This window comes from Portunus trituberculatus, chromosome 6 (assembly GCF_017591435.1).
Source record: "Portunus trituberculatus isolate SZX2019 chromosome 6, ASM1759143v1, whole genome shotgun sequence".
In the NCBI taxonomy this organism is placed as follows: Eukaryota; Metazoa; Arthropoda; class Malacostraca; order Decapoda; family Portunidae; genus Portunus; species Portunus trituberculatus.
This window is the reverse complement of record NC_059260.1, coordinates 8,355,002-8,374,219: the sequence shown is the minus strand read 5'-3', so window position 1 is coordinate 8,374,219 and position 19,218 is coordinate 8,355,002. Positions and strand designations below refer to the sequence as shown.

General features: G+C 41.9%; 1 protein-coding gene across 3 annotated transcripts in view; it reads left to right on the top strand.

Annotated features, from left to right (window-relative positions):
• The first annotated feature begins 5,129 nt into the window (after positions 1 to 5,129).
• The window catches only part of LOC123517149 (neuronal membrane glycoprotein M6-a-like), a 71,290-nt gene continuing 57,201 nt past the window's right edge, over positions 5,130 to 19,218 (top strand). For 2 of the 3 annotated variants that reach the window (XM_045277117.1, XM_045277110.1), the window contains exon 1: positions 5,130 to 5,568. In XM_045277117.1, coding sequence (XP_045133052.1) covers positions 5,145 to 5,568 — 424 coding nt within the window. In that variant the 5' untranslated portion in view covers positions 5,130 to 5,144. Of the gene's footprint in view, positions 5,569 to 10,360; positions 11,695 to 19,218 lie in introns of those variants that run through there. The other variant, XM_045277127.1, reaches the window with a different exon arrangement.

Below are 19,218 nucleotides of genomic sequence, written 5' to 3'. Positions count from 1 at the left end.
TTTACAATTAATTGTTTTGAGAGAAGCTTAAGAGAAAAGAAATAAGATGAATGTGAGAGTGTGAAAATGAAGCAGAATAATAGTAAAACATTTCTGTCTAGCTATGAACAGGAGAAAAAGAAGGAGGAGGAGGAGGAGGAGGAGGAGGAGTATTTATCGTGGGAAGAATTGATAAATAGATAGTACAAAGAACAACAACGAAGCTACAGTATGGCAAATCTGCAAACAGAGATTAAATAACAAATACTTAAGTGTAATAGAAGACTTTATGTTATCTGCCATGGATGCAACAAGTAGTAGTAATACCTGCATATACCGCGTATCTTATATCCCTACATAACAGTAAGGGATTTAGGGATCAATGCTATAATGAATACACTTTGTGCGTCTTTTATGTAAGAGGGGAAAGCTGGCTAAGAGCAACGTAAAACGGAAAAAAGCCCCATTACTCGCCAGTTCCCTTGCAGATCCGAAAGAGTCAGCCAAAATAAAGTGAAAGCTGTCTTGAAACCTCCCTCTTAAATGAAGTCAAGTTATAGGAAGTTGAAATACAGAAGCAGGCGGCAGGTAGGGAGTTCAGAGTGTACCAGAGAAAATTAGAAATGATTCAGAGTACTGGTTAATTCCTGCATTAGAGAGGTGGACAGTGTAAGGGTGCGAGGAAGAACAAAGCTTTTTGCAGTGAGGCCGCAAGAGAGGGGAGGCATGCAGTTAGCAAGATCAGATTCTTCTTTCTCTCATCCCTATTCTGTCCAACTCTCTAATGCAAGAGTTAACCAGTACGCTCAATCATTCATCCCTTTCACTGGTAAACTCTGGAACTCCCTGCATATGTATTTCCGAATTCCTACAACTTGTCTTCTTTTAAGAGGGAGGTATCGAGGCATTTGCTCCCCTAATTCTGGCTGACGGTTTTGGTACTTTTTGAACTCTTTGGAGAGCCAGCGCTAAAATGGGCCTTTTTCTATTTTTTTTTTTTTTTTTTTTTGCCCTTGGCTGGCCCTCTACCCTACGTAAAAAAAAAAAATTAACGTGAAAATAGCGATAGGAAAAAATGTCGTTTATATTTTCTTTTCCTTAAGTATAAATTGTGCTCTTTTCATGTTTAGGTTTAGAGTCTCGAAGAGTTAGTCAAGGTAACGTGTATTTAGTTTACTGTGTACCAATAGAAGTTTCTGCGGCAAAACAGTGCTATGTGTGCTCATGCATTAGTGTGTCGGAGCAGTCCTTGGTGATACCAGTGTAAAGCCAGCAAGCTAGTCATTCATTTCCTTCTTTCCTTCGTGTCTTAAGAGTGATATTTTAATTGTTTTCACTGTTTTCTAATCTGTTTACTTGAAGTGTTTTTCCCCGAAACGTACCAAAATATGGAGTGTTGTCAGTATTGTGCGTCGATAACTCTTTCCTCTGCAACGTAAGAATGAGCAAGTCTTTTTCACACACACACGCACACACACACACACACACACACACACACACACACACACACACACACACACACACACACACACACACACACACACACACACACACACCGCGTAGTGTAGTGGTTAGCACGCTCGACTCACAATCGAGAGGGCCGGGTTCGAGTCTCAGCGCGGCGAGGAAAGCCTCTTAATGTGTGGCCCCTGTTCACCTAGCAGTAAATAGGTACAGGATGTAACTCGAGGGGTTGTGGCCTCGCTTTCCCGGTGTGTGGAGTGTGTTGTGGTCTCAGTCCTACCCGAAGATCGGTCTATGAGCTCTGAGCTCGCTCCGTAATGGGGAAGACTGGCTGGGTGACCAGCAGACGACCGAGGTGAGGTGAATTACACACACACACACACACACACACACACACACATTCTTTACAGTCTTCTCGTAGTACCTTCATCTCTCCATCTCACTGTCTTTCCTTTGATCTTTTGCCGTGTCTGTGGCGTTGTCAGTCAGTCCTCGCCACCTGTGTCTGTCCTCTCTGGCTGTATTATTTGTCCTGGAGTTCATCATGACGTACTGTGTATTTCTTTAGACTCCACCTTCCATTCGTTCTTCCTTCTTTCTCTCCAGCAGTAGAAAGATGTTCTGTTTTTTTTTTTTTTTTCTTTAGCTTAGCACGTGTCACAGAAAGCACAACTGTCTTTCCAAAAGGCGTTATTCCATTTCATGCCCTTTTGTTGCCCTAGACCAGAGTCCTTCTTACGTAGGAAAAAATTACTTCTCAGTTTTGAATAATCCTTTACTGACTGGTTTTTGTGGAGTGGTACCTGTAGCGGACTCTTTTTCCATGCCTCTTGTTTCCTTTGGTCACTCTTGGAAAGAAAAAGAGAATCTGTTAGCGAGTGAGAGCATGAATGGATAGGAGAGTTATACCATGCTCATGTGACAGACTTAGAAATACGGAGCACAGTGGGTTGGCCTCCTCTTGTCCCGAGAAGTCAGTTAGCAGCGAGGGAGTGGCGCCTGTTCTTATGGCTTCACTCCCCCTCTCCTCTAGCTCTCTCTTCCCAACCTTAACACAGCCGTCACCACCGCTAATGCAGCGGCCACAGTTTGCCTGCACCTGTGTACCGCCAAGTACCAGCACCGTGACAAGAGTGCTACCTATACCGCAGCCACGGGCGATCCGAGCGAGGCCCCGCCGGCACTGAGATTACCGAAGGTGCAAGATACAAACGTTATTGGATACTTACGTAGTTCTTGTGTCAGTCCAGGAAGTGAAGGAGGAAGTGAATACCTAATAGTTGTGCTGGAATGTTGGTTTGTACTCTCAGGCACTTCAACATTCTATCAGGAAAGCTCTTAACAGGCTCGTAATATGGCGAGCATTTTTAACGTGATGTTATTACGAGAACTCTTTTAATAGTAGATGTTTTATTAAGTGCTTTCATCTAAATCTCAAAGTTGAATAAACTCTAGAACTTTTCACACAAATTATGGATGTTGCTGGTTTTTCAAGAGTGTTTTTATCTATATATAAATTTTGTCTCGTATTGCTAACTTCTTCAGTGTTTTATCGCGAGTATACTTTTTTAACAGGCCATAGTGAATGTTGATGGGGATTTCAAGAGTGTCTTTATCTAAAGCTTGTTCTGAAATCTTGAATCATAATTATCATCGAGCTCTTTAGCGTCCTTTCAACAAAACTTTCAACAGAGTCTTATCACAAGGAGTTTGAACAGCCTCTAACGAAAGATGGAAAACTCAACAATTAACCTCTAGTCTACTGGACGTTGTTCACATTTTGGTTCAAGAGTGTTTTCATTATTATAAACCAATTTGTTATGATTTCCTAAGTACGTTAAAGAAAGAACAGAAGGTCCTTAGCAATATCAAAGGCTCTGGTCAGTCATGTAGATTATAATATGCATTTCTTGTCTCCCTTTTACAGGAAAAACGGTATTTAGCAAGCAAAAAAGAAAAGTGAGTAAAGAGATGCAAAGGATGTGAAATATTTTTTAATGAACAGAGATTGTAACTTCCGATCTTACCTTTCATACCGAGACGCAAATGAAGAGGGGATCTGACAGAGGCTTTTGAATGATACAGGGGACGTAGAAAGATGAACAAACAAAACCCTCAGCGTCAGTAATCAAAAGAAGGACAATAGACAATTAATGAATTCGAATTTAATAAAGACGGATTAAAAAAAAAGAGACAATGAAATCAGTTGATAAATGGAATGAACAAATTAATCACGCAATTAGAGCAGAGTCATAAGAGAACATAAAAAAAAAACTAGATGTATTTTATGAGTATAAGAATGATTGTCTGCATGGTGAAAAATAGGAAAGGCGTGTTTTATACAAGGACTGCCATGGGTGAGCTGAATAACTTTTTGAAGCTTCCTTTTTTTGATCAGGTTTCTTTTTTATGAGTATAGTAAAAGTTTAACAAGGATTACACATTGTCTTATTGAGGTTTGAGGATGTTTGTATGGTTGTCGTGACAGTTTAACCCCTTCAATACTGGGACACGTTTTTACCTTGAGATTTGTGTACGATTAGACCGTTTTATTGACATTAGGAAGGGTCTATGGAGGTCAAAAGATTAATGGTCACAGTATTCATTATCTTAATACCCCACATAAGTTTTTGAAGCTGTATAAAATCACCAAATAGTAAGCAGAAGGAATATGGAAACGCGTCATAGTACTGAAGGGGTTAAAGTATTTTGCACCATCAGTGGAAAAAGAAACACTCTTGAAAACTCATTCCATTATCTGTGTGGGCTTCCAAAACATTTCGCAATGATACGTGTGTTTTGAATAGTATGGATTAGTCAGCATCTGGGCGTATCTCTAAAGCAGGGCAAAGAAAAGAGACAAAGGGTGAAATTATTAACTGTGTCCCCTGCATTGTATCTGTGCGTGTTTCTGAAGCTGGGGAAGGAAAAGTCAAGGAAATAGTGTAGTAATCTTGTGTGTCCTCTCCAGTGACAATCTGCAAGTAACATTCATACTTCTGGTTTGTGAAGGAGTGATGCATTTGTTGGTAAGCCAGTAAAAAATAGGAAAAAAAAAACATTGGTCTGTTGCTTTGTTGGATGAAACTGTTGTTATTATTATTATTATTATTATTATTATTATTATTATTTTATTATTATTATTGTTATTATTATTCTATTCTTTTCATTATTATTATCATTATTATTATTACTACTACTATTATCATTATCATTTTTATAAGATGATGACATACAAAACAATAGAATATACTATTAATTTTACTCCCATCAAGAAATAAATGTAGTAAAAAAGGAAACTGAACAAAAAGGAAGTTTGATCTGCCAAAGAGCTATACACTGACTTACACTACTTCTATGCTAACCCACATGTTTCCATCAGGCCAATTATTAATCAAGGTATAGGTGAAAATAAATAAATTGATTAAAAAACACTCAAATATAGAGAAATACTGGACATTGGAACATCTGAACCGAACGAAACACAACTGAACCACCAAAACAAAAAACAGAGCAAAACAGAACAAGATTAAGATGCAATGAGACCTTCTTGCCGCGAGCAGTAGTCACCAGTCGGTAATAGTGATATGGATAGTTCACCACGCTCAGTCATCAGCCACGTGCGCCACGCTCAACGAAACACATCGACACCTCGCGACTGAACCCTGAGCCTCGCGAAGCACTAAGCAAACACTCCTACCATGAACCAGTGGTCTGACGGAGGCGGCGGCGGCGGCGGAGGAGGAGGAGGAGGAGGTGGTCACTACGGCACGACCAACCACGACAATTATCATGGACAATCATACCAACCTCAGCACGACCACCGTCCCCTCCCCCCACCCTTGCCGCGTCCCCCGATCCCCCCACAGCACTATCCAGGCCACGATGCCCAGGGTCCCTCTCCACAGTCCGACCACCACCACCATCGCCACCACCACCACTCCTCCCCACCCATGCCGCCTCACTCCCACAACCACCACCCCATGAACTACCCGCACGGCTACCACCATGACTACCACCACCACCACAACGACAACAACGCCCGCCACAGCAAGGGTTACAGCCACCCACCCGCCCAACACTACCCTGGAAGACGACATTTGCCCAGAGTGCCTTCTAATGATGGTAAGTGTGCATGACAGACTCTTACTTTGGTATGTTATGTTGTAGTGGTCAGTGCAGGTTGTGTTCAAGGAAGCTACAGACACATAAGCACTAGGAGGGAGTTACGTGTTAAGCTTTCTAGTCAATAAGAGAAACTCCCTCCCTGCTTCTGTATTCTTCCTATGACCTGAACTCAATCAAGAGGAAGGTTTCAAGACTTTCATCTCACTCATTTGGTAACTCTCTCGGACTTGCTCGGGAACCAGCATCTAAATGGGCCTTTTCGTTCAATAATTTTTGTTACCCTTCGCCAGATTTCCCCTCTTACATGAATGTATAAGTTTAATAAATGGCATTTACTACATAAACGGGGCCTCTTTCCTTCAACATGAGTCTTAGTGCTCTTCAAAGCAGGGTAGGGAGGGCAATTTCACGGTCTTTGCTCGTTAGTGACTCGCACCTTCAGCAGACTTTGTTGTTGTTGTTGTTGTTTTGCTGTTGTTGTTGTTGTTGTTGTTGTTTTTGTTGGCTAGAGCCGTTCATATATCAAAAAGTTTCTAATGTCCTGTCTTTTCATACGAAACTATAAACACACACACACACACACACACACACACTGCTTCCTCTGCTCCACTCCTCTCTTTGGAGAAAAAAAATAAAGATAAAAACTATTTCTGCATCTCTTTCTCCTTCTCTTCGCTGTCTTGTTAAGTTTCTCGCTGTGTCCTGTACACGTTGGGTTTCCTTCCTGCCACGTCTTTTACAGCTATCTTTTCTATCTTTTTTTTTCTTTCTTTCTGTTTTCCTTCTATTTTTTTCTCTCCTTTTCTTTTTCTTTGTCAAATCATCTCTCAACACGGATGGCGGATATCGTAGTTGCGCTGCACTTCACGAATGCTTTCCGCTATTAGCACTTTGACTGGTGATGACAAGATACAAACACACACACACACACACACACACACACACCGCGTAGTGTAATGGTTAACACACTCGGCTCACAACCGAGAGGGTTCGGGTTCGAATCCCGGAAAGCGGCGAAGCAAATGGGCAAGCCTCGTAATGTGTAACCCCCTGTTCATCTAGCAGAAAATAGGTATGGGATGTAACTCGAGGGGTTGTGGCCTCGCTTTCCCGGTGTGTGAAGTGTGTTGTGGTCTCAGTCCTACCCGAAGATCGGTCTATGAGCTCTGAGCTCGCTCCGTAATGGGAAAGGCTGGCTGGGTGTCCAGCAGACGACCGTGGTGAATTAAACACACACACACACACACACACACACACACACACACGGCCCGGTAGCTCAGTGGTTAGAGCACTGGCTTCACAAGCCAGAGGACCGGGGTTCGATTCCCCGACCGGGTGGAGATATTTGGGTGTGTCTCCTTTCACGTGTAGCCCCTGTTCACCTAGCAGTGAGTAGGTACGGGATGTAAATCGAGGAGTTGTGACCTTGTTGTCCCGGTGTGTGGTGTGTGCCTGGTCTCAGGCCTATCCCAAGATCGGAAATAATGAGCTCTGAGCTCGTTCCGTAGGGTAACGTCTGGCTGTCTCGTCAGAGACTGCAGCAGATCAAACAGTGAATTACACACACACACGTGAAACAACAGGCAATATAGACTCCAGGCTACATCACTCGCTTTAGTTGATAGTTAAGAATGCGAGGGTAATGGTTGAGGGGATCACTAAACACATGTAGTGACTGAGAGCTGCAGTGATAGGTAAACTCTGCCACTGTCTCTGTGTTCAACTATTTCAAGACACTTTTCGCAATTCTTATCATCATATTTTTTTCTGACAATTCTCATTTGGAGCTCACAAACCCAGTTGCCTTTTTATCTTTTCTTTTATCTCTTCTTTATTTATCTCTTTGCCCTTGACCAGAGCCTCCCTTACATAAACCAGAAAAAAAAAGAGTAAGCTATTTCTGACCTCGAATGTGCTACTACTACTATAGATTTGTACGTATATACGGCATCAATAATCTCCCTATCTACAGGACATTTTTGTAGCATGACCTCATCGCCGCGCCGCCTTTCCTCCTCTTTAACCTCTTCAATACTGGGACACATTTTTACCTTGAGATTTGTGTACCATTAGACCATTATATTGACATTAGGAAAGGTCTGTGGAGGTTAGGAGATTAATGGCCACAGTCTTCACTATTTCAATCCCTCACATGAGTTTCTGAAGCTATATATTGACATTAAGAAGGGTCTGTGGAGGTTAGGAGATTAATGGCCACAGTCTTCACTATTTCAATCCCTCACATGAGTTTCCGAAGCTGTATATTGACATTAAGAAGCGTCTATGGAGGTTAGGAGATTAATGGCCACAGTCTTCCCAATTTTAATCCCTCACATGAGTTTCCGAAGCAGTATATTGACATTAAGAAGCGTCTGTGGAGGTTAGGAGATTAATGGCCACAGTCTTCACTATTTCAATCCCTCACATGAGTTTCCGAAGCTGTATTAAGTCACCAAATAGTAAGTAGAGTGAATGTGGACACGCGTCATGGTACTGAAGGGGTTAATGACGGTGTAATTGTTGCTCAGTGAAGTGTTTCGACTGATTCTCAATGCGTCACATTTAATTGCGCTTCGTCCCTTACTTATCTTTTTCACACGATGTTTTTGTCTGTTTGTCTTTCCGTCTTTCGTTGTGGATTTTATGTTGGTGTTGAGAGAGAGAGAGAGAGAGAGAGAGAGAGAGAGAGAGAGAGAGAGAGAGAGAGAGAGAGAGAGAGAGAGAGAGAGAGAGAGAGAGAGAGAGAGAGAGAGACACACACACACACACACACACATACATACACACACACGTTCTCTCACCCCTCTCTCTCTCTCTCTCTCTCTCTCTCTCTCTCTCTCTCTCTCTCTCTCTCTTCCGGGTTTGAAGGAAGAGACCCTTCAAGTGTTACTCTTCCTAGTGAGAGAGAGAGAGAGAGAGAGAGAGAGAGAGATGGAGATGTATTCTATATGTAAATGAAAATTGAAGGATGAAAGATACAAAATAAGTTGCTTCTTCTTCTTCTTCTTCTTCTACTTCTTCTTCTTCTTCTACTTCTTCTTCTTCTTCTTCTTCTTCTTCTTCTTCTTCTTCTTCTTCCTTCCATCCCTTCTCCATTTCCTTCCCTCCTCCTCCTCCTCCTCCTCCTCCTCCTCCTCCTCCTCCTCTTCCTCCTCCTCCTCCTCCTATAGATATCACAGGGAAGCCACACATTAATATCCGCTGTAATAGACTTATTGAAAAGAATTATGCTATTGTTCTCTCTCTCTCTCTCTCTCTCTCTCTCTCTCTCTCTCTCTCTCTCTCTCTCTCTCTCTCTCTCTCTCTCTCTCGCTTTCCTCCTTTTTCTTCACTTTTACTTCCTACTTCCTTTTCCTCATCATTTTCTTCCTCTTCCTCTTCATACTTTTCCTTTCCTCTTCTTCTTCCTCTTCCTCTTCATCCTCCTCTTCCTCGTTCTCGTCCTTTTCTTTCTACTCCTGCTTCTTCACCTTACATTACCTTCTCCATATATCCATTCTTCTATTTATCTATTTACCTATCTATCAACCCTTCCATCCATTTATCCATCCATCTATCTATCTATCTATCTATCTATCTATCTATCTATCTATCTATCTATCTATCCATTTATCTATCTCTCTATGTATCTACCTATGAGTCTATCTATCTATCAATCTATATTTTTTATCTGTCTATCTATCTATCTATCTGCCTCCTCCTCTTTCACTCTTTATCTATATATCTATCTGTCTATCTATTTATCTATCTATCTATATATCTATCTATCCTTTTCCCCCTCCTCCTGTCTGTCTATCTATCTATCTATCTATCTTTCTAACTAACTATTTATCTGTCTATCTATTTATCTAACTAACTCTGTCTATCTATCTATCCATCTATCTCTATCTGTCTATCTATCTATTTATATATTTTTCTCCTGTCTATCTATCTATCTATCTATCTATCTTTCTAACTAACTCTCTATCTATCTTTCTATCTATTTATCTCCTCCTTCTCATCATCATCATCATCATCATCATCATCATCATCCTCCTCCTCTCTATAACTGTCTATCTATCTACCTATCTATCTATCTATCTATCTATCCATTTATCTATCTCCTCCTCTTCTCCTCCTCCCTATCTCCCTGTCTATCTATCTATCTATCTATTCATCTCTATCTGTCTGTCTCTATTGGTGCATGACGCTATTACCTTCAAGAGAGCAATCTAATTAATTTCCATTGCCAATATTAGTTGTGGCAAAGCGATCCTGCTTCTGTCACCCCAGCAAATTTTATTCTCACGACGGTTTTGTTTATGGTGTGTGTGTGTGTGTGTGTGTGTGTGTGTGTGTATACGAGTGGGTAGGTGGGTGTGTGGGTGAATAGGTGGGTACATGGGTGGGTGAGTAGGTAGATGAAAGAGAGAGAGAGAGAGAGAGAGAGAGAGAGAGAGAGAGAGAGAGAGAGAGAGAGAGAGAGAGAGAGCGCTTCCCGAAAGTTTGGATAGCATATACACACACACACACACACACACACACACACACACACACACACACACACACACACACACACATGATAAGCCCCAATAATCTTATCTTATCAATAGTTCGTTACAGCCACCATGTGTGTGTTCGTAGGCGGGAGAGCGCCAAACACACACACACACACATACACACAGAGCGCACACTCCGTTGGATAGACAAGAAAGAAGGAGTGAAGGAAGGAAGGAAGGAAGGGCGGGAACCAACAGACCGGTTAAGACCTGAGACCAGTTTAAAGAGAGAGAGAGAGAGAGAGAGAGAGAGAGAGAGAGAGAGAGAGAGAGAGAGGAGCCACTTAAGACTCACACGCCAGTCAGTCCTTGGCTAATTCGCAAGCCAGAACGTCAAGAGCCTCTCTAGTTCACAAGTTCACCAGTTCGTCACTTCGTCAGTCCGGAAGTTAGTCAAGTCTCCAGATCAAAAGTTCTTCACATCACCCGTTCACCAGTTCACCATTTTCGTGACTTGTGCGAGGTTGTCAACATTCGGTGTGGCCTGTGTTGATTTGGCGTGACTCGCTGCGAAACGTACAACCCGTGCAAGTTGGAAAGGCTCCTTGTGACCTGTGTGGCCCCGTAAAGACACCCCTTGACCTGTGTGACCTGTGTGAATCCAGTAACATGTGCAGACCCTAGTGTGACCTGTGGTGACCTGTATATATCCAGTGTGACCAAATCTGTCTTAGTGGTCAATCTCAACTGTGACCTGTGTGACTTCTAGAGCGGTGCGAGCCGTGGAGAAGCAGTGTGGCCTGGTAGTACTTCTGAGTTGTGCATGGAAATATATTGTGACCTGGTGTGACCTATGTAGACTCAACTAAAGACATCACTGTGACTTTTAGACCACTGTAACCTGTACAGGTGTCTATAGATTCACTGTGACCTATGTAGGCTTCAGTAGATCCAGCAGTAGAGACCAGTTGTGATCCAAGTGGACGTAGCATAACCCAGTCGAGACAACTGTGATCAGAATACTGTGTGACCCAACGCTAAACAAATTGTGACCCGCTGTGACCTATGACGTTGTGATCCGCTGTGAATTGTTCAGCTTCCGTTGTGACCCGCTGCTACTTGTTGTGACCTCTTCTAACCCTTCGTAACCTAACCTAACCTCGCTGTCACTCCTAATCATCTTGTGACCTCATTCTGGACCAGTTAAGTTCCGCTGTGACCCGTGACCTGTGACCTGTGAGCCGTGACTCGTGAGCCGCGTGCCGCCATATGACCGAGTGAGAGAGCCGCCGAGCCGCCATGGCTTACGAAGAGGCGCGCCCGCCCGGCACACGCCACAGCTACGCCGCCGCCTCGGCCGTGCTGCCCATGCCAGTGCTCCGCCCACCCCAGCACCGTGCCCGCAGCCTGGACGTGCTGGGAGGCCCCGCGCCCTCCTCCAGCAAAGCTCGCCGCCCTCCCAGCGTGCAGGGCGGCGCCACCTCCTCCCACAACGACTTCGTGTTCTTGTCGCCGAGCAAACCCCCTCACGCCCACGCCCACGCACACGCCCACCACGACTACGACGATGACGCCCCAGCCCGCGCCGAGACCCGCGCCTTCCTGCCACAGAACGCCCGCCGCCCACGACACTCCCGCAGTGTTGGTGAGTGTGCGTGTGCGCGTGTGTGCTGAGGGTTGTACAGAGAGAGAGAGAGAGAGAGAGAGAGAGTCAAGGTAATATAGGGCTGTTTAATATGTCTTGTAAAGGGGATGTAAAATTTGTGTGTGTGTGTGTGTGTGTGTGTGTGTGTGTGTGTGTGTGTGTGTGTGTGTGTGTATGTCTGTCTGTCTGTCTGTCTGTCTGTCTGTCTGTGTGTGTGTGTGTGTGTGTGTGTGTGTGTGTGTGTGTGTGTGTGTGTGTGTGCTGGTGTTTCCTTTATATTTAGTATTTTAAAAGCAACGAGTGACAAAGTTAAGCTCACCACATCAAGGAAGACTATGCTATAATAATAATAATAATCAACATTCCCATAATTCCTTAATTTCAATCATGATACAAACACACACACGTCTTTCCACCAGACTCTCTTCAATAGTTTGGTATCTAAGGAAGGACAACATTCTCCTCTCATTCCTCCCTCAACGTCTGTGCAGACATTTCATACACACAAGACAAAATAGTGAAATGAACTGCTGGTCGTGTTCTGAAGTGCTTTGTTAATCTCTCTCTCTCTCTCTCTCTCTCTCTCTCTCTCTCTCTCTCTCTCTCTCTCTCTCTCTCTCTCTCTCTCTCTGGTGAAATAAGGATCGTCACAGCTGATCAGCCTTCTCCGATGTGTGCAGTCCTCTTACACACGCATGTCTTCCTTCACTGCATCTTAAACCTTCTCTCAGATCTTCCTCTCTTTCTCCTGCTGGCGGGCATACAGTTACATATCTATCATCCTCCTCTTCCTCCTCCTCCCAACATCCTCGTTCTCACCTCTTCTCTTCATTAACTGACATGCCCACACCACCTCATTCTCGCCCCTAGAGCTTGGACACCAAACTGTCGTAGCTACTCTGCACTGTGTTATGTTCACTGAACCTCTGTTGTATTCGTTCCTGAGTTTGTCCAGGGCCACAGACATGACTGGCCGGGTCATCGTGAGCACTCGTTCCTTTTTACTGAACTGTCACTGGAATCACGAAAACACCCTTAAAATCTACGATGTATTGTGAATAGTGGTGTTGCTGAGACGCCGGAGTGTTAATTTGACACCGCTCTCTTTTTATGTACAGTACGACCTTAGGAGGAGCTCTGGCCAAGGGAGGAAAAAAAGATAGGAAAAAAAAAAGCTCACTGAAGATGCCAGTCCCTAAAGATGACAGTCACAGAGCAGATCCAAAATCAAAATTACATGAAGTGTCTTTAAGTCTCCCTCTATAGACAGCATGTAAGTCATGGCAGAAGGACTTACTGAAGCAGGTAGGGAGTTCCAGAGTTTACAAGTAACAGAAATGGAAGACTTAAGAACACTGGTTGACTCTTAATAGCATTAGGGAGGTGGAGAGAATAGGGGTGAGAGAATGGAGAAAGCCTTAAGCAGCGAAGCAGCGGGAGAAGGGGAGACATGCAGTTAGGAGGATGAGAAGGGCAGTTACCGTGGAAGTAGCCGTAGGAGATAACAAGAGATGAAACATTACAGCCAAGACAGTTCAGTCAGAGGAGAGGAGTTGATGAAAAGGCCGAAGATAGTGTGCTAGAGATTTGATGAGGGGAAGAGAGAGGCTGAATACCAGAGGAGTTGACAAGAGTGTGGTGGGTTTGTGTAGCAGCTGGGGAGCAGGGCGTGCAAGTGAAGGCTGTATAGCTTATTAGTGATGGTAGCTGGCCACACTCCACTGTGTCTGAAAAGTACCGCAATGTGCAGCTGGTGTTAGTAAAGCAGTGCCTGTCAGGATGACCTGCGGAACAGGAAGGAAGGAGCAGGCTCGGACAAGGCACACACACACACACACACACACACACACACAGTGTGGTGTGGTCTCATTCCTACCCGAAGATCGATCTATGAGCTCTGAGCTCGCTCAGTAATTGGGAAGGCTAGCTGGTTGACCAGCAGGTGACCGTAGTGGTGGTGGTGGTGAATTGCACACACACACACACACACACACACACACACACACACACACACACCAACCACTACTACTGCTACTAATGATGATGATGATTTTGATAATAATGAAAATTATAGAAAAATAATAATAGTAACGAAAGTGATAATACTCGTAATTATAACAATAGCGAAAATAATAACAATAATGATAGGAGTAGTGATAATTATGATAATAATAGTAGTAATAATGATGATATTAATAATAATAATAACAATAATAATAATAATAATGATAATAATGATAATGATTGGTGGGAGTAATAATAGTCGTTGTTGTTGTTGTTGTTGTTGTTGTTGTTGCTGATGTTGTTGTTGTTATTGTAGTAGTAATATTATTTCCTTTAGAAGTTCAGCAGTGTACATTCTTCAGCAACAACAGACAACAATGTACAAACGTTACACACACACACTAAAAAAGAATACAATAAAAGTGAATTAATAACATAAACAGGTAAACTTACTTTGTATTTATTTTTCACAATACAAGAGGTTGAGACTTTGGAAGGGAAGCCCTGTGTGTGTGTGTGTGTGTGTGTGTGTGTGTGTGTGTGTGTGTGTGTGTGTGTGTGTGTGTGTGTGTGTGTGTGTGTGTGTGTGTGTGTGTGTGTGTGTGACTACAAGACCTGATTCACTACTGCTACTGTCTATGTTTCTATTTTGTCTATCATTATCTTCATACATTAAGGTAAGGCACAGGAATCATCGCACATTTCCACGTTATTCAGTCATTATTCAGCGTCCTTTCACTCTTTATTTTACTTATTATCATACCACCACCACCACCGCCACCACCACCACCACCACCACCACCAGGTTTCAGAAGTGGTGCGGTGAAGACAGATAAGACTTAAACCCCTAAACACTAACGATACACTCATTCTATGTAGCGCGGGATTTCCGGGGACAGACAGGCAGACAGACAGGTAGGCAGGCAGCCAGGCAGGCAGACACAGAGGGACAGAGGGTGTTAGGAGTGTCAAGTGTGCCAGGAGTGCGAGGACAGTGGAAGGGGGTACAAGGGGTGGCAATGAGCGTGAGTTAGCCCGCAACTGGCACTCAAGGTCATCTCTTTACAAGCAACAGTGAAGGAGGTGGTTGGCAATAATCTAGTGTGTCAGGAATGTAGCGCGTTGTTTTGTTATAGCAGAGAGAGAGAGAGAGAGAGAGAGAGAGAGAGAGAGAGAGTTACATAGTGAGGATTAATGTGACTGTAGTTGGCCTTAAATTTTTAAAGCAGAGGTTTTCAGTCAAAATGGTGAGCAATAATGGCTAAGTAAGTAATATGGCAGATGGCAACAAGGATGTTATGTTGTACTGTCCAGTGTCAACATTAGTTAATATGACTTATGAAGGTATTTACATTGACAAATGGTTATAAAACAAATATAAAAAATATGGTATAATATATAACGATAATATAATATAATATAATACAAGAGAGAGAGAATAGGCTACTAATGAATCAATGGAAAAAAATGAATGAATAAAAGAAAAATAAATGAGTAAATGAATGAAAAATGTAAAGTGGTCATATATACATATGATCTTCCACTTCCTCCTCCTCCTCCTCCTCATATATATATATATATATATATATATATATATATATATATATATATATATATATATATATATATATATATATATATATATATATATATATATATATATATATATATATATATATATATATATATATATATATATATATATATATATATATATATATATATATATATATATATATATATATATATATATATATATATATATATATATATATATATATATATATATATATATATATATATATATATATATATATATATATATATATATATATATATATATATATATATATATATATATATATATATATATATATATATATATATATATATATATATATATATATATATATATATATATATATATATATATATATATATATATATATATATATATATATATATATATATATATATATATATATATATATATATATATATATATATATATATATATATATATATATATATATATATATATATATATATATATATATATATATATATATATATATATATATATATATATATATATATATATATATATATATATATATATATATATATATATATATATATATATATATATATATATATATATATATATATATATATATATATATATATATATATATATATATATATATATATATATATATATATATATATATATATATATATATATATATATATATATATATATATATATATATATGAAGGATTAGGTGGAGGAGGAGGAGGAGGAGGAGGAGGAGGAGGAGGAGGAGGAGGAGGAGGAAGTGGAAGATCAATGAGATTGCTATGCTACATTTGTTATGTGAATGGAGGAAATTAATACAAAGAAGAAATAAAAACAAAGAAACACACACACACACACACACACACACACACACACGAGGGTGGTGGAGAGCGAGATGAGGTGATTACGTTCTGAGGTCACGGGGAGGGACAGAGCATGGACCAGGCGGGGAGGGTGGAGCTTTAAGGCTTATTTTTTTAGTGGGTTTAACCAATCAAAGTAAGCTTGCAGCCTTTACCTGGTGTGGGTCTGCCAGGTATTGCGATTATGAAATATATGTGCCTAGATTGGCAAGAAGTTTACCACAGGCAACTACGTGCATATATATATGCTTTTTTTCGTTTCGCTCATACACACACACACACACACACACCCGGTAGCTCAGTGATTAGAGCGCTGGCTTCACAAGCCAGAGGACCGGGGTTCGATTCCCCGGCCGGGTGGAGATATTTGGGTGTGTCTCCTTTCACGTGTAGCCCCTGTTCACCTAGTAGTGAGTAGGTACGGGATGTAAATCGAGGAGTTGTGACCTTGTTGTCCCGGTGTGTGTTGTGTGCCTGGTCTCAGGCCTATCCGAAGATCGGAAATAATGAGCTATGAGCTCGTTCCGTAGGGTAACGTCTGGCTGTCTCGTCAGAGACTGCAGCAGATCAAACAGTGAAACACACACACGCTATGCTCTCACTGCATATAATTTCTAATTAAAACCGTGTATCTTAGGAGTTTCGACTCGACAGACCATGCCTGACATACGAGTATTTATTGATTGTAAATCTGCCTGTATTCCTTAAAAATGGCAATAAACTATTTTTACTTTCTTACTTACTTTACACACACACACACACACACACACACACACACACACACACACACACACACACACACACACAAGCCAGAGGACCGGGGTTCGATTCCCCGGCCGGGTGGAGATATTTGGGTGTGTCTCCTTTCACGTGTAACCCCTGTTCACCTAGCAGTGAGTAGGTACGGGATGTAAATCGAGGAGTTGTGACCTTGTTGTCCCGGTGTGTGTTGTGTGCCTGGTCTCAGGCCTATCCGAAGATCGGAAATAATGAGCTCTGAGCTCGTTCCGTAGGGTAACGTCTGGCTGTCTCGTCAGAGACTGCAGCAGATCAAACAGTGAAACACACACACGCTATGCTCTCACTGCATATAATTTCTAATTAAAACCGTGTATCTTAGGAGTTTCGACTCGACAGACCATGCCTGACATGTTTATTGATTGTAAATCTGCCTGTATTCCTTAAAAATGGCAATAAACTATTTTTACTTTCTTACTTACTTTACACACACACACACACACACACACACACACACACACACACACACACACACACACACAAAGCCAGAGGACCGGGGTTCGATTCCCCGGCAGGGTGGAGATATTTGGGTGTGTCTCCTTTCACGTGTAACCCCTGTTCACCTAGCAGTGAGTAGGTACGGGATGTAAATCGATGAGTTGTGACCTTGTTGTCCCGGTGTGTGTTGTGTGTCTGGTCTCAGGCCTATCCGAAGATCGGAAATAATGAGCTCTGAGCTCGTTCCGTAGGGTAACGTCTGGCTGTCTCGTCAGAGACTGCATCAGATCAAACAGTGAAAAACACACCGCGTAGTGTAATGGTTAGCACGCTCGACTCACACTCGAGAGGGTCCGAGTTCGAGTCCCGGAGGCGGCGAGGCAAATGGGCCAACCTCTTAATGTGTAACCCCTGTTCACCTAGCAGTAAATAAGTACGGAATGTAACTCGAGGGGTTGTGGCCTCGCTTTCCCGGTGTGTGGAGTGTGTTGTGGTCTCAGTCCTACCCGAAGATCGGTCTATGACCTCTGAGCTCGCTTCGTAATGGGGAAGACTGGTTGGGTGACCAGCAGGCGACCGAGGTGAATTACACACACACACACACACACACACACACACACACATGAAACGGTGACTATAGTGCTGAATGAAAAGAGGACAAAATAAGGCTATGTAGGACGTGTGTAGTAAGTGAGATGGTGAACTGTTGAAAGAATGGAAGACCTGAGATTAAGAGGGAAACAACATAACTGAAGTGAATGTGGATGTAGTCATATGTAGCTCTGTACTGTATACGACTATAACACAGATGAGGGAGAGCATTGGGCTGAGTCACTTCTTGACTGACTGGTCTGGTGTGGTGCTGTCCGTGAGGAAGCAAGAAGCATTTGAGGAAAGGTGAGGTGGTGGTGGTGGCGGTGTGAACAGCAGGACAAGTAGCTGCTACTGGTACTGTATCTGTATTGGTGAAAGTAGAGGCAGTGATATAGTGTGTATAATGTGCGGAGCTGGATCAGTGAGCATATAGTAATAATATGAAATGCTGATGCTGATCCTTGAACATTAGAGTGACAATGGGAAGTGATGTCTTAGGTGTGTCCCTGGACACATGTGCCGTGCAGACGATAGGTATTCCTCACTAAACACTATAAACACTAAACAACACAATGTCCCAGTGCGGTCTGTTTAGCAATGCCTAGTTTGCTAATTTTGATTTAGTCTATTTATTCCTGAGGAAAAATATGAGATTTTGTTATTTTAATTGAAATATACAGTATATAATTTATAATGAAGGGATTAGTAGTGTAAGTAATGAAGTGAACCTAACCTAATGTAACCTGGCCCTCGGCTGGAGATGCTGCTGTTATCTGAACGCTGTGTCAAAGTGTGACGAGGATTGTGATGTTAGGTGAGGTAAAGAGAAGAACAGCGTCGGTGGTGAATGGTAAAGTAGTGGCAGACAGTGGGAGAAACGATAAGTCTTAAGTTATCGCTGAAACAAAAGCGTCATAGAGCATGTCTGTTTGGGAGGACTATGACATTCTGACTCTCTATTGTATAAGATTCCGACCATCGGATTTTAGAAGATGTAATTAAAGAATTGTGCTTTGAAAGACACGTGTTTGGCAGCATCATAGTCATCCTTAGCACTTATACCTGTAGCAGCTTCACTACCCGCACCACTACAGCACCAAGCGTCCCCACAACTGCCATGCAAACTAGCGCTACCGTGCACAACATTCCCTTGCATTGACTTTGTACAGTAATACATGGAGTATGCCCTTATAAACGTAATAGCATACAAAGTATTATTTTTTTTACCCAACATATTTAATGAATTGG